The sequence below is a fragment of the Gigantopelta aegis genome, chromosome 1, assembly GCF_016097555.1.
Source record: "Gigantopelta aegis isolate Gae_Host chromosome 1, Gae_host_genome, whole genome shotgun sequence".
NCBI classification, from domain to species: domain Eukaryota; kingdom Metazoa; phylum Mollusca; class Gastropoda; order Neomphalida; family Peltospiridae; genus Gigantopelta; species Gigantopelta aegis.
Window position 1 is genome coordinate 40,743,050 of NC_054699.1, and position 14,567 is coordinate 40,757,616.

Sequence of the window (14,567 nt, forward strand, 5' to 3'; positions counted from 1 at the left end):
GCACTTTTGTGCTGCTGGATAAAAACTACTGTTGTCAGTAAAACTCCTAATGACAGCAAAGTGTATACACCTATGCCCTGTTCCACGAAGGAGTCTTAGCGCTACGATCACCATAAGTACCCAAGGTGGTTATGCTCTTAAGATAATCTTAGCACTAAGATTGCTTCGTGGAACAGGGCTCTGGTGTGTATTATCTGCTAGTATTTAACATTTGTACATTTGAAATTGCTCTACATGAGCAAAATAACCTTTCAGTCATGTTTATTTGCGGCAATAGCTAGGTGGGCTGTTTCACCCATGGCACTTTTTTTTGTCTAATGCTGTGGATGACAAATTTTTAAGTTCGAGTCCTGCTCTATATAGCTTTAATCCTTTGTAAGATTGAAATTTTATTACAAAATCTGAAACCATGATCCTGAGATTTCTTTGTAATTATTCAAAAAATCCCTGTTTTGGAAAATCTCTGTTTGGGCCCGTCCATTAGTCATTGAACCATTGGAATGAAACGAAAATAGTTGATTAATAAATAAAATAGCTGCTTGTAATGTGGTGGACATCTTGAAACTAACAGCCATGTATATTTGATTAATAAATAAAATAGCTGCGTGACACCCAATAGCCGATATGTATTTTTTGTGCTGGGGTGTCGTTAAACAAACATTCATTCATTGTAATGTGGTGGACATCTTGAAACTAACAACCATGTATAGTTGATTCATAAATAAAATAGCTGCTTGTAACATGGTGGACATCTTGAAACTAACAGCCATGTATAGTTGATTAATAAGTAAAATGGCTGCCTGTAATATGTTTGGTGGCCATCTTGAAAATAACAGGGATTTTGATGGTGTTCCCATTGATTCCAGTGATGGGTACTATGGATCATTTCTATTTCTACATACAGTATTACACCGTACAGATACCCCAGATTTTACGCTTCTGTTATTATTTCGACAATTCTTGTCAGTCTTCGCCAATGAAGGTGAGTGCTCACTCCCGCTCACCTCCACACTCACCTGGGAAGGTTCATAAATAAAATAGCTGCTTGTAACGTGTGGTGGCCATCTTGAAAATAACAGCCATGTATAGTTGATTCATAAATAAAATAGCTGCTTGTAATGTGGTGGACATCTTGAAAATAACAGCCATGTATAGTTGATTAATAAATAAAATAGCTGCTTGTAACATGTGTGGTGGCCATCTTGAAAATAACAGCCATGTATATTTGATTAATAAATAAAATAGCTGCTTGTAACATGTTTGGTGGCCATCTTGAAAATAACAGCCATGTATAGTTGATTAATAAATAAAATAGCTGCTTGTAACATGGTGGACATCTTGAAACTAACAGCCATGTATAGTTGATTAATAAGTAAAATGGCTGCCTGTAATATGTTTGGTGGCCATCTTGAAAATAACAGGCATTTTGATGGTGTTCCCATTGATTCCAGTGATGGGTACTATGGATCATTTCTATTTCTACATACAGTATTACACCGTACAGATACCCCAGATTTTACGCTTCTGTTATTATTTCGACAATTCTTGTCAGTCTTCGCCAATGAAGGTGAGTGCTCACTCCCGCTCACCTCCACACTCACCTGGGAAGGTTTAGGAGAGCAGCAAATTGTTCACCATGTGATAAAAATTTTAATACATTATATTTGAAACTCCATGTGATTGTCGACCTTAGCACCATTTCAGAAGAGCGATCTTCAGCTTGTCTTAATTTTGTAAATTTGAGTGTTGATGGAATGAAATGTTTCTTACGTGTATCTTTGGATGTGACCACTTGGATGGATTTTGTGCAACCCAAAAATTAGTTTGTCCATTTTCTTAATTAAAAACCCCCAATTCCCTCACAGTATACCAGACTTTTCAAGACATGAGATTTAAACAATTTTTTTCAGTGTTATATAATTAAATTTCATTACAATTTAATGTCATCCCTATTGGTAAAGCCGTAGCAACGAGTTTGTTAATTTCTCGGTGAACATAAAATAAACGTCAGGGCACGTCATATCTGATGATATCACTTTATATTTGTAATTCGTCTTATTGAGTGTTCTTGTTCAGAACCAAAAAAATTATTCAAAATAAAATATGAACTTTTAGTGTAAGTACATGTATGTTTCAAATTTAATTATAAGTATTGTCTGTTATTTCTTTTTCTTTGCCAATTCACTCAGTTGGCAGATGATTTTTTTTTTCATATCCTGATGAACGTAAAAGAAATAACAGGCAATCCTTAATTTGATCTGTTAACATCACATATTGTTGTACATATATTTTATAAATTTGTTATGTGGTTTGTCTCATTGCTTTTTAATTTGGAATAACAAGAAGTAAGGTTGTGGTTGCGGGTAATTTTAACATGCTCATATACCACGAAAGGTTTCAAGCATGTCTATCCCGGGTCCAGTCTCTGGATAGCCGGGGGCCTGACCCGGGATAGAAATTTTAACATGCTCATATACCACAAAGGTGTCCCATCCCTGAATAGCCGGGGGGGCCTGACACGGGACAGAAATTCTTTTTGATTTGGAATAACGAGAAGTACGGTAATACATTTTTAATATTGAAATTAGTGTTTAAATATTTGATTTATTAACATTTTTCAGCAAACCGACCGGTGCGAGTGTATGCCGATGGTATCTATGACATGTTTCACAGTGGCCACGCCCGACAACTGATGCAGGTCAAGCTGGCATTGCCAGACAGTTACCTCATTGTTGGTGGTGAGTGGCTACATTTTCCTGACACTCTGGTCAGGTCAGGTTATAGGGTTTTACGTGTACATTCAGAACAAGCTGTTGTAGCGCACGCCTGTTGTGGGCACAAGAGCCGACCTTAGCCGGCTCCTCCGTCCATGACGGGAAAGTGGGGGGGGGGGGGGGGGGGAGAGGAGGGACCACCTGCACTGGCAGGTGCCAGGGAGCACCAGCAACCCGACCAAGTCGGTAGCAGGCGAGGAGTGTGGTGGGGGTGCTATGGAATTTTGAATGGAGCAATTAATATGCCAAAGAGAAAAAGGTGTGCAATTTTGATTGAGGAAATTTGGAGCAATTTTGAATGGTCGGTCAAAAATTAAATGGCACAGCTAATATAGGTTTTGACATTAGTGAGTAGCTCGTTAATTATTTCTGTGAGACTCAGTAGCTGTAGAGTTTTATTTTTTCTGTGAAACTCAGTAGCTGTAGACAATTTTGTCTTCCTCAGTAACTGTAGAGTCTTTGTTGTTTTACAAGTAAAATTCTTTATATTTTTTTGTACAGTAAAGTACTCTTATAAATGAACCGCTATAGCAGTAGTTTGTTGTACACATTTGTATAAGTTGCTTATCAATGTACATGGAGATGTAACGGGACTTTACGATCAGGTCCTTCTATGCAGTAGTTTGTTGTACACATTTGTATAAGTTGGTTATCAATGTACAGGGAGATAAAACGGGACTTTACGATCAGGTCCTTCTATGCAGTAGTTTGTTGTACACATTTGTATAAGTTGGTTATCAATGTACAGGGAGATGTAACGGGACTTTACGATCAGGTCCTTCTATGCAGTAGTTTGTTGTACACATTTGTATAAGTTGGTTATCAATGTACAGGGAGATAAAACGGGACTTTACGATCAGGTCCTTCTATGCAGTAGTTTGTTGTACACATTTGTATAAGTTGGTTATCAATGTACAGGGAGATAAAACGGGACTTTACGATCAGGTCCTTCTATGCAGTAGTTTGTTGTACACATTTGTATAAGTTGGTTATCAATGTACAGGGAGATAAAACGGGACTTTACGATCAGGTCCTTCTATGCAGTAGTTCGTTCTAAGCATGTTCGCTATAAGTGTACATTACTGTAGTTTATATGGATGGGATGAGATATAGTTTAGTGTTAGAGTGTTCCTCTGAGCTTTATTCCCTTGTTATCAACTAGTTCCCTATGACTGGTATATAAAATGCAATGGTATGCAGGCTTTCTGCCAGAAAATAACTTGACGGTTAACAGTGCCTCTACTAGATGGTTATGTTTAACTTTTATGGTGATTTACCCACTTCTCACAGATGTTTGACCCTTGAATTTAGGAGATACGAAAAATTGCTGTGTCAGTTAGGGGACTTGTGTTGCTTTAGCAGTACTCTCAAAATGCTTGTTTTTTATCTCCAAGTTACGATGAGATGAGTTATGGCTTTGATTCTCTTTGAACTGTCCTATCAAGTCTGAATGTTTTAATAATATTTTGACCAGCCTTGGTGGTGTAGTGATTATGTTATCGGACTTCAGACTGGTAGGTACTGGGTTCTTATCCCACCTGAGGCAGTGGGGGATTTTTCAACCCAGAGTGAGTGCACCGCTATGCTCAGTGGGTAGGTGTAAGGCCACATACACCGAATTTCACCCACTTCACAGGTGGGATTATGGGTGTGTCTCCCATATGCACAGATGAATCCCATTGGCTCGAACCATGTCGGTGCTCGAGGAAGTGTTTGGTCCATTGGTTAGTTCGATCTAACCATTCGGTCAACACCATGTAAGTGTAAATCTAGACTTCGTTTTTGGTTCAAGCATTGCAGTGTATTTGACGCTTCCAAGTTCGACCCAACAAGATTCCACTGTATATGTGTGTGTGTGTGTATATATATATATATATATATATATATATTGATTTATGAAATGTGTTCAATTTGCAGTGTGTAATGACGAGCTGACACACGAGAAGAAAGGTCGCACGGTAATGAACGAGGCCGAACGCTACGAGGCATTACGACACTGTCGCTATGTCGACGAGGTCATCACAGATGCACCCTGGGTACTTACGGAAGAATATCTGGAAATGCACAAGGTACAGAAATAATAGTACATCGATGCATGTCACACCATTTGCTGTGACCAGTCAAGCATTGTTAATCCTCGGCCACATTAATTTCCATAATGCCAGAACATACTAATTATTACTTTAATTTAACATAATGATACATTATCATCTACTTAATAATAGCACGTTTTTAATGAAATATGCAACTGTTTTGTTTAAATTTTATTACCGGAAGTAGTATTTTATATCGAAATAATACGATTAGAACCGAGTGTAAAATTCGGAATTTTTCCGAATGGAAGAAGAAAATGTTTTATTTAACGATGCACTCAACACATTTTATTTATGGTTATATGGCATTGGATTTTCCGAATGAACATGGAACATGGCAAAAAGGTTACAAAATGTACCAATAAATATTCACTTTGCTTGTTTTTATCAGACTTCTCCCCTTGAATCTTGGAAGGGAGAAGTCATTTCTCCTACCTTTTCAATTCTAGATTAGGGCCTGACTAAAGTGTGTACTGATCTTTCAGATAGATTTCGTGGCCCACGATGACCTCCCTTATACAACTGGTGCTGCTGATGATGTTTACCAAAGAGTGAAAGAGAAAGGAATGTAAGTGTCTTCTACAGCAGACTGGGCATTTGTGTGGTAGTGTGCTCACATGAGTTTTTGTTTAATGACACCACTGGAGCACATTTATTAATTAATCATCGGAAATTGGATGTCAAACATTTGGTAATTTTGACATATAGACTTAGAGAGGAAACCCACTACATGTTTCTATTAGTAGCAAGAGATCTTTTATTCACCTTCCCACAGACAGGATAGCACATACCATGTCCTTTGATATATCAGTCCAGGGTTTCTGCCAGCAGGTAAAATGTATATGGCGCCATACCCATTTTACCCTCTTGCAGAAACCTTGAAAATTAATGGTATTTATCGATATAAAACCTGCTTTTTCACTCCATTTGATAAAAACGTGATCTAAGTGTGTTACAGGTTTGTAGATTAACCAAATGGATGGAACTAGGGTGTGCGGCTTTAAATATCTTTAAAACAATGATTGAACTTAAATAAGTATTTTAACAGAATTCTGAAAAACAAACGAGTTATGACGTCAATCATCGTAAAACATGAGTTATGACATAAGGCTTTTATAGAAATCACCTAAGTTCAGACAGATTTATCTAGATTCATGCAAAAGCTGACTTATTCAGTCCAGTGGTCCACAGTATGTGCTGTCCTGGCTGGGAATACTGCACAGGAAAGATTCCTTACTGCTAATGGTAAAATGTAGCTTGTTTCCTCAGAAGACTGTGTCATAGTTACCAAGCAGGGGCGGGACATGGGCCAGTGGTAAAGCACTCGCTTGATGTGCAGTAGGTCTGGGATCGATCCCCGTCGGTGGACCCATTGGGTTCTCGTTCCAGCCAGTGCTCCATGACTGGTATGTGGTATGTGCTATCCTGTCTGTGGGATGGTGTATATAACAGATCCCTTGCTACTAATGTGAAAATGCTGTGGTATGTGCTATCCTGTCTGTGGGATGGTGTATATAACAGATCCCTTGCTACTAATGTGAAAATGTAGCTGATTTCCTCTCTAAGACTATGTCAAAATGACCAAATTAATTGTCGTCAATTGAAAGTGAAAATAAACTTCATGAAAGCGTCATAAACAATGACGTCATGGATCGTGATCGTAGGGTTTTAAACAAAATATTTTAAAACTATTAATCAAGTTCTTCTGTACATTTTATTTTGCTAGTTAGACTCACTAAGATATCCCTTAAAATATTACACACATCAAGAACGTCTTACTTTAGTTATTTTCTTACAATACGTGGTTGAAAAATGCAGGTTCAAAATTACATATTTGATGTTGAAAACTTGGATCAGTGATGAAGTCTTCTAGTTGTATAGTTGGGTGGATAACAGTTAAATTGAATGTTTCAGGTTTCTTCCCACGCAGAGAACAGAGGGAATTTCCACAACCGATGTCATAGCCAGGATCATCAAAGATTACGACATGTATGTACGGAGGAATTTAGCCAGAGGCTATACGGCAGCTGAACTCAACGTCAGTTATATGAAAGTGAGTTACCTCCCTTAGTTGCATTTATATTCATAGATGGAGGGTAGATATTAAAGATTACTATATATTATGTGGGATAAATAACATTGAAACTGACCTCATTTATATGAAAGTGAATTACCTCCCTTTGCGTACAATTTTTGGTGTGGTACTTAATTTTTTTTATCTCATGTGTATGAAAGAATTTAGCGGGAGGGATAAACAGTAGCTCTGGAACTCCATTACTAAAACCGTGAAACCCCTCCAAACTGGACATGCATGGAACCAAGTGAAAAAAGTGGTTTCAGAAGGTATTCAGTGCAGTGGAGTTCTGTTCTACACGGATATTTAAAGGGTTGCCTACTGTTGGCTGTATTGGAGGGAGTATCTGCTTAAGATGACAACTGCAGAGCGATTGTTATAGTTTGTTTTGTTTAACGATACCACTAGGGCGCATTGATTTATTAATCATCGGCTGTTGGATGTCAAACATTTGGTAATTTTGACATTTAGTCTTAGAGAGGAAGCCCGCTACATTTTTCCATTAGTAACAAGGGATCTTTTATATGCACCATCCCACAGACAGGGTAGCACATTCCACGGCCTTTGATATACCATATATATACTGGCTGGAACAAGAAATAACCCAGTGGGCCACCGAAGGGGATCGATCCCAAACCAACGGCACATCAAGCGAGCATTTTACTACTGGGCTACGTCCTGCGCTCCACAGAGAGATTTATTTTCGGGGATAATATTTATATAGTACATGCTCGTGTGCTTTTGAAAACTATATGTGCTCTTCTTCTTAATAATGTTACACTCCTATCATAGAAACATCTGCAGTCATCCCTGTTGTTTCCAAATTTAGGATTGAGATTTCAAACTAAAGATTGCATTGCAGGTCTCAAACTTAAGAATTTGTCTCTCACAGCAATCTGACTGGCCTCGGTGGCATCATGGTTAGACCATCGGTCTACAGGCTGGTAGGTAATGGGTTCGGATCCCAGTCAGGGCATGGGATTTTTAATCCAGATACCGACTCCAAACCCTGAGTGAGTGCTCCGCAAGGCTCAATGGGTAGGTGTAAACCACTTGCACCGACCAGTGATCTATAACTGGTTCAACAAAGGCCATGGTTTGTGCTGTCCTGCCTGTGGGAAGCGCAAATAAAAGATACCTTGCTGCTAATCGGAAAGAGTAGCCCATGTAGTGCCGATAGCGGGTTTCCTCTCAAAATCTGTGTGGTCCTTAACCATATGTCTGACGCCATATAACCGTAAATAAAATGCATTGAGTGCGTCGTTAAATAAAACATTTCTTTCTTTCTTTCTCACAGCAATTTTTAAAAGAATTGCCATGTGTGAAACAGCCCACTGACTGCAATTGTGAGCCTGCCTATGGCAAAAATGTTTTAAATTTGATATTTGCAGCAAATAAACATCACTGATAGGTTATTTTGCTGTATGTAGACATATTTCAAATGTTAAATGCTAGCAGATTATGTACACTGGGTGTATACATTTTACTATTGTTGAGGAGCTTTGCTGACGGCTAAGTTGAACCCTGGTATTGACAGTTTCTGAAGATGATTTCCTTGTTTGCACTTCGCAGTTTGTATACGCTAGAATTTGTGTGTCAGTATTCAGCAGTTTATTTTAGAGACACTTGTATTTCAGGAGAAAAAAATTAAATTAAAAGTGAATTACGAGAAAATTGAAGAAAAACTTAAGGACAAGAAAAAGGAGATTATGGACAAATGGAAAGAGTCCATGGACAAGGGGAACGAACTCTTGCACAAATGGGAGGACAAATCGAAGGAATTCATTGGCAATTTCCTCGACATGTTTGGGAAAGATGGAAAGATTGTAAGTATATTTAATTTAGTAAAAATTTCTATTTCTGTTTCTGCCATTTTGATTGTTTTAGCAGACTTTTGTTTTTGAGGAATACAAGTCTGACTGCTCCCCTGTCCCTTCATAAATTTAGTCTGGAAAATGCACAATACCACATTCCTAGTTTGATTAAAGTTAAAGTTTGTTTTGCTTAACAACACCACTGGAGCACATTGATTTATTAAACATCGGCTATTGGATGTCAGACATATAGTCTTAAAGAGGAAGCCTTCTACATTTTCCCCTTAGTGTCAAGGGATTTTTTATATGCACCATCCCACGGACAGGATAGTACATACCATGGCCTTTGATATATCAATCTTAGTACACTGGTTGGAACAAGAGATAACCCAATGGGCCACTGATGAGGATCGATCGCCAAATATCTAGATTACATCACATTTACGATTCCTGTGGAATCCTTCGAAACAAATACCAAACTGCAGTTTTTCTCTTCTGGATTTGTCCAAAATGAAAGTTTGTCAATTGATATTACGCACGTGTGCTCCTAGGTGAAAATATTTTGACATCCAATAGCCGATGATCAATATATCAATGTGCTCTAGTTGTGTTGTTAAACAAAACACAAAGTTTACTTTGCTCCTAGCTGATGTCCTGGTTACCACAGTTATACCATCCAATGACCATGGTGTTATTATGTAATTTTCTTTCACTCGTTAGATACATTTTAAAACAACTCATTGTGAGATAAATGGTATCTAAAGGCCACTTGTGTAATATTCTCTATGTTAACCACATGTATTGTGTTTGTTATTTTACAGAACCACTGGTTCACCGAAAGCAAGCTGAAAATAGGGCGGGCCTTGTCACCCCCGTCCAGTCCCTCCAGGGAGGATTCGTCATCCCCCAGCCCTTGCACTGCCAGTCCCCCCATGAAGCGGGCCAGATATCTCTCACCAGTTGACGATTATGATTATTCCGATGGCGAGGATTAAACTGGGGGTCACAGGTCACGACGAATCCACAAATCTAATCATTAAATATGACGGTGTTTAGTTTTTAAGTATGTCTCAAAACTGTGATAGTTACCACTCTCAGAACTGTTAGTTAGTGTCTAGACAGCAGTGATGCCGTTAAGCTGGGATACGGGATGCAGAAATGTTGGGATGAAACACACCTCTGTCTGATGATTAAACCGTTTTGGGTTTCTTTTACAGTGCGGTATTAAGATATTCTTATAGGTGTTCAGGATACATGTGGGCAAAAAGGTCTGCTAGGTTCGTATTCGAACACCCTTTCCTTAGTATTTTCTGTCCCAGGTCAGATCACGGGCTATTCAGAGACCGGATGGACATGCCTGAAACCTTAGTGGTACAGGGGCATGTAAAAATACTCTCTCTCTAGGGTCTCCATGAGTACACAGTCTCGGGCATGGGCTGGGTTTAGCAAGTAATATTCTAAATTGTCCCTTCGTATTTTCTGTCCCAGATCAGATCACGGGCTATCCAGAGACCATACCCAGGATGGACATGCCCGAAACCTTAATGGTACTGGGCCATGTAAAAATTCTTCAGATCCAGTGCAAGTTGAGAAAGATTATCGTCGGCAGTTACTACAAATGTTACGGGACCTAATCTGGTTGATACCCAATCCTCAGAAAGCCAACCAGCCGTTATAAACCAATCTGGAACTTACTTTCAAATGCCTACAATATGGTTACAGTACATAGACGTACGGGCTCCCCATTTTTGTAGAGAGGGCAGGCAGGGTTTTGCCCGAATTAAAAGAAAATGCCCGAATCTGGATAACAACATTTATTCACATTACCATTACTACCAAACAGCTATATAGCGTTTCAGCCAGTGCACCACGACTGGTATATCAGAGGACGTGGTATGTGTTGTCCTGTCTATGAGATGGTGCATATATATTAATACCTTCATTAGGGGTCATTCAAATATTATGTAACGCTCGAGAGGATGGGTGGGTATAGATCCAAACATTATGTAGCGTTACAGGGGGTGGGTGGGCATCTTTAACAGCGTTATGTAAAGCACTTAAAAAAAAATTAAGACTAAAATATTTTATTTTATTTTGTGTTTTTCATAAACGCTGTGTCGCAGCCACAATGTTTGGCATAGGTAATTACAGCTAGGCATATACATACAATATATAAGGATTATAAACCAAGTTGAAATGCAAATCTTCCCAAATGGTAAAACAGTACGTTAAAATTATATTACACCCATCGCGTGACTTGTTTGTGAATGGAAGTGGATGTAGGGGGGGGAGGGGTCTCCAAGCCTTACACAATATTTTGGGTGTGTATGGTCTAGCGTTACAGGGGAGGGAAAATATAAAATTTTGACCAAAATAGCAATATGTAATATTTGAACGGCCCCTTATACCTGTCATTTTTTTAACACTTTTTCAGTCATAAATTCAGTTAGAAAAATAAGTGTATTACCTACATTTGTATTATATTTGGTGACACGATTTCAGTCTTTAAATCTGCATCATCTCTTGTTTGATGACACTAGGCTGGTCTTGAAGCCAGTTAGCAAATAGTACTGGTATATGGAAAAGATGCCATGTCTCGTATATACATATGCTAGTATATGTTAAAATCTCCATTACCTGTTATTTTGTTTGGGTTTTTTTTTTTGTGGAGGGGGGGGGTGTGGATTATTGGTGTTGTTTTTTTGGGTGATACTATTTTAGTGTTTCTGCCAGAAAGAAACTTTTGGGTATGGTGCTATAGAATTGAATGCAACCAGTCAACAGAGAGTATGCCAAGACAGAAAATGGGTTAAGAAAATCGTACAGTAATGATAAGAGTAATTAATTTTGTCAAAAGGCTAACTTAAAAAAAAAAGCAAAAAAAAAGCTAACATTTTGGGTATGGCGCCATACCTGTTTTACCCTCTAGCAGAAACCCTGCAAATATATATTAGTATCTCTCCACATTACTTGTTATTGTGGTTATACTGTTACATTTACTAAATGTGATGACAGTATATGTTAATATCTATTTAAGTTACTAATTACTTTGGTTACACTCTTTCTGCCTTTCCTGAATCCAGTTAACACTGTCTGGTTACACTCTTTATTTTGGTCTTGAATCCAGTTAACAAATAGGATGGGGGAAGATGTTAATATCTAATTTAATAATTTCTTATTTTAATGACACTATTTATTTTGGGCCTGATTGCAATTAACAAATGGCTTGTGAATATGTTTATGTTTATATCTATTTAAGTGTCCGGTTATTTGGATTGGAGTATTCCAATCTGAATCCAGTTAACATATTGGATGTGGATATGTGTTAATATCTATTTAAGTGTCCGGTTATTTTGGTTACCCTATTTATTCCGGTCCTGAATCCAGTTAACAAAATGGATGTGGATATATGTTAATATCTATTTAATTGTCCGGTTATTTTGGTTACCCTATTTATTCCGGTGCTGAATTCAGTTTAGAAAAAGGGATGTAGATGTTATGTTAATATCTATTTCACTGTCCGGTTACTTTGGTTACACTATTTATTCCGGTCTTGAATTCATTTAGCACATGGGATGTGGATATATGGCAATGTCTCATTGTATTTACCGGTTATCTTAATTACACTGTGTATTGTGGTTCAGTAACTTTATTGTGTGAGTCTGTGCCAAACTTGGAACATTCCTCATTCAAGTTAGGGAAAGAACACTCTTACGCTGCAGGTGTGTCAGTAGGGTAACAGACAGCACACTTCATTCCAAGATGTCTGTTTCACATTTTGCTTTTTAACTTGGCCTCAGCTGATGGCATATCTCCCCCACCCCACCACTCTCTTATGTAAGTAGACTGGCTCAGACATGCCAAGATGTAAGATATTTCTGGCCAAAACATACCGAAGTTGGCTCTGAGTCCGAGTGTGGGGTCTGGGTCTGGCTCCAGGTCTTGGTCTGGGTCTGGGTCTGGCTCCAGGTCTTGGTCTGGGTCTGGCTCCAGGTCTGGGTCTGGGTCTGGGTCTGGGTCTGGGTCTGGCTCCAGGTCTGGGTCTGGCTCCAGGTCTGGGTCTGGCTCCAGGTCTGGGTCTGGGTCTGGCTCCAGGTCTGGGTCTGGGTCTGGGTCTGGCTCCAGGTCTGGGTCTGGGTCTGGGTCTGGCTCCAGGTCTGGGTCTGGGTCTGGGTCTGGCTCCAGGTCTGGGTCTGGGTCTGGGTCTGGCTCCAGGTCTGGGTCCGGGTCTGGGTCTGGGTCTGGCTCCGGGTCTGGGTCTGGCTCCGGGTCTGGGTCCGGCTCCGGGTCTGGGTCCGGGTCCGGGTCTGGGTCGGGCTCCGGGTCTGGGTCTGGCTCCTGGTCTGGGTCTGGGTCTGGGTCTCTGGCTCCCGGTCTGGGTCTGGTTCTGGGTCTGGCGAGTGTGGAAAAGATGCCATGTCTGGTTTATTTTGACATCTGGGTCTGTAAATGTAACGTGTTATCAACATAATAATATTATAGGGCTATGAGAGAATGTGTGGAATGCAATATAATGGCATGATTTGGTATCCATGTTCAGCGCTGGAATTAAAATGCAAAATGCTATTTCACTTTATTCCTTAGTCTCATTATCATCTAGTGTCGGGTACTCGGGTCCGGGTCGAGTTTGAACCTCGAGTACTCGAGTCCAGTATTTTGGCCCTAGTTTGTCCGAAACATCTAACAATGTTATCAAACCCAGTACAATTTCTTTAAATTAAAGCTGAAAAAAGAAAATGTATGTAACACTTGTGTGGAATGTTTACACATGAGAAAGTGAAGCCAGCGAGTGTGGATATTATTATATGCAACGTCACCATTATCATACATGAACTAGACATGTAAATTCTGTTTAGTTTTAAATATTGTGTACATTTTTACATTGATACATGCAGGATGAACGTTATTGTTATAAATTGACATGAGAAATGTAACACATGTTGTAAATGAGCTTAATGTTTCCAAGCTGTGGAATTTGAATTTGTTTTCAGTTTACATAATGCTATCAATGTATAACTGACAAAATAAAATGCTATTTCACCAGATTTCTTGCTTGTCAGGGGCATTTTTTTTCAAAACCTTAACAATAGGTAACCTGAAATCGATCCTCATTACACTACCGATCCTGGTCGGGCTGATTGTGCTCCTTGCACTTGCCAAGTGTGGGCGGTCCCATCTCCCACTCTCACCCCCAACCCCCAACCCCCAACCCCTTTCCTCTCCTGGACGGAGGAGCCGCCATAAGTCGACACCTGCACCCATGACAGACGTGCACTACAACAGCTTGCTCTGAATGTGCACATTAAAACCTATGACCTGACCTGACCTGACCTGACCTGACCTCATCCTCATGATTTTGTTACCTAGGTAACCGATTGTTGTGTTATGTTAATTATATTTGTGTAACCAGTAATGTATTCATACCACATACGTACATGTACTATAGTTCTGGCGCCAATTTTACAAAGTATCGTAAGTTTACGTCTGCCTCTAGCAGTAACACGTGCCATACGTTTACATGTTTTTGGCATCTCTTTTATGCAGAAAATTACATCATTATGGAAGACCGAGCATTTTTTAAGGATTAAAGACTGTGAAATATGTGTACTTTTAACTATATAAATTTGTTGTACTGTTAATAGTAATAAGAACTGTGGTTTAGTCGTAGATTTTAGATACAGTTTTTTGTGAATTTGGGCCATGCCCTATATGGACATTCCAAATGATTTTAAGCAAGTTGATTTTGCAAAAGATGTAATATTTTTAACTGTCCAAAATCAGTCAAGAAATGTTTTTGAAATAGTTTGTAACT

General features: G+C 39.1%; 2 protein-coding genes across 3 annotated transcripts in view; both read left to right on the forward strand.

The window, feature by feature from the left end:
- Positions 1 to 11,492, forward strand: part of LOC121375021 (choline-phosphate cytidylyltransferase B-like) — a 41,045-nt gene extending 29,553 nt beyond the window's left edge. For both annotated transcript variants that reach the window (XM_041502231.1, XM_041502221.1), the window contains 6 exons: positions 2,622 to 2,738; positions 4,692 to 4,843; positions 5,353 to 5,435; positions 6,782 to 6,920; positions 8,579 to 8,767; positions 9,577 to 11,492. In XM_041502231.1, coding sequence (XP_041358165.1) covers positions 2,622 to 2,738; positions 4,692 to 4,843; positions 5,353 to 5,435; positions 6,782 to 6,920; positions 8,579 to 8,767; positions 9,577 to 9,750 — 854 coding nt within the window. In that variant the 3' untranslated portion in view covers positions 9,751 to 11,492. The remainder of the gene's footprint in view (positions 1 to 2,621; positions 2,739 to 4,691; positions 4,844 to 5,352; positions 5,436 to 6,781; positions 6,921 to 8,578; positions 8,768 to 9,576) is intronic.
- On the forward strand, positions 9,821 to 13,755 carry LOC121380735 (elastin-like). Its single transcript, XM_041509733.1, has 4 exons — positions 9,821 to 9,857; positions 12,695 to 12,826; positions 12,971 to 13,134; positions 13,747 to 13,755. Exons 1-4 carry the CDS (start codon positions 9,821 to 9,823, stop codon positions 13,753 to 13,755), a joined length of 342 nt encoding a protein of 113 aa, XP_041365667.1.
- Positions 13,756 to 14,567: the final 812 nt, after the last annotated feature.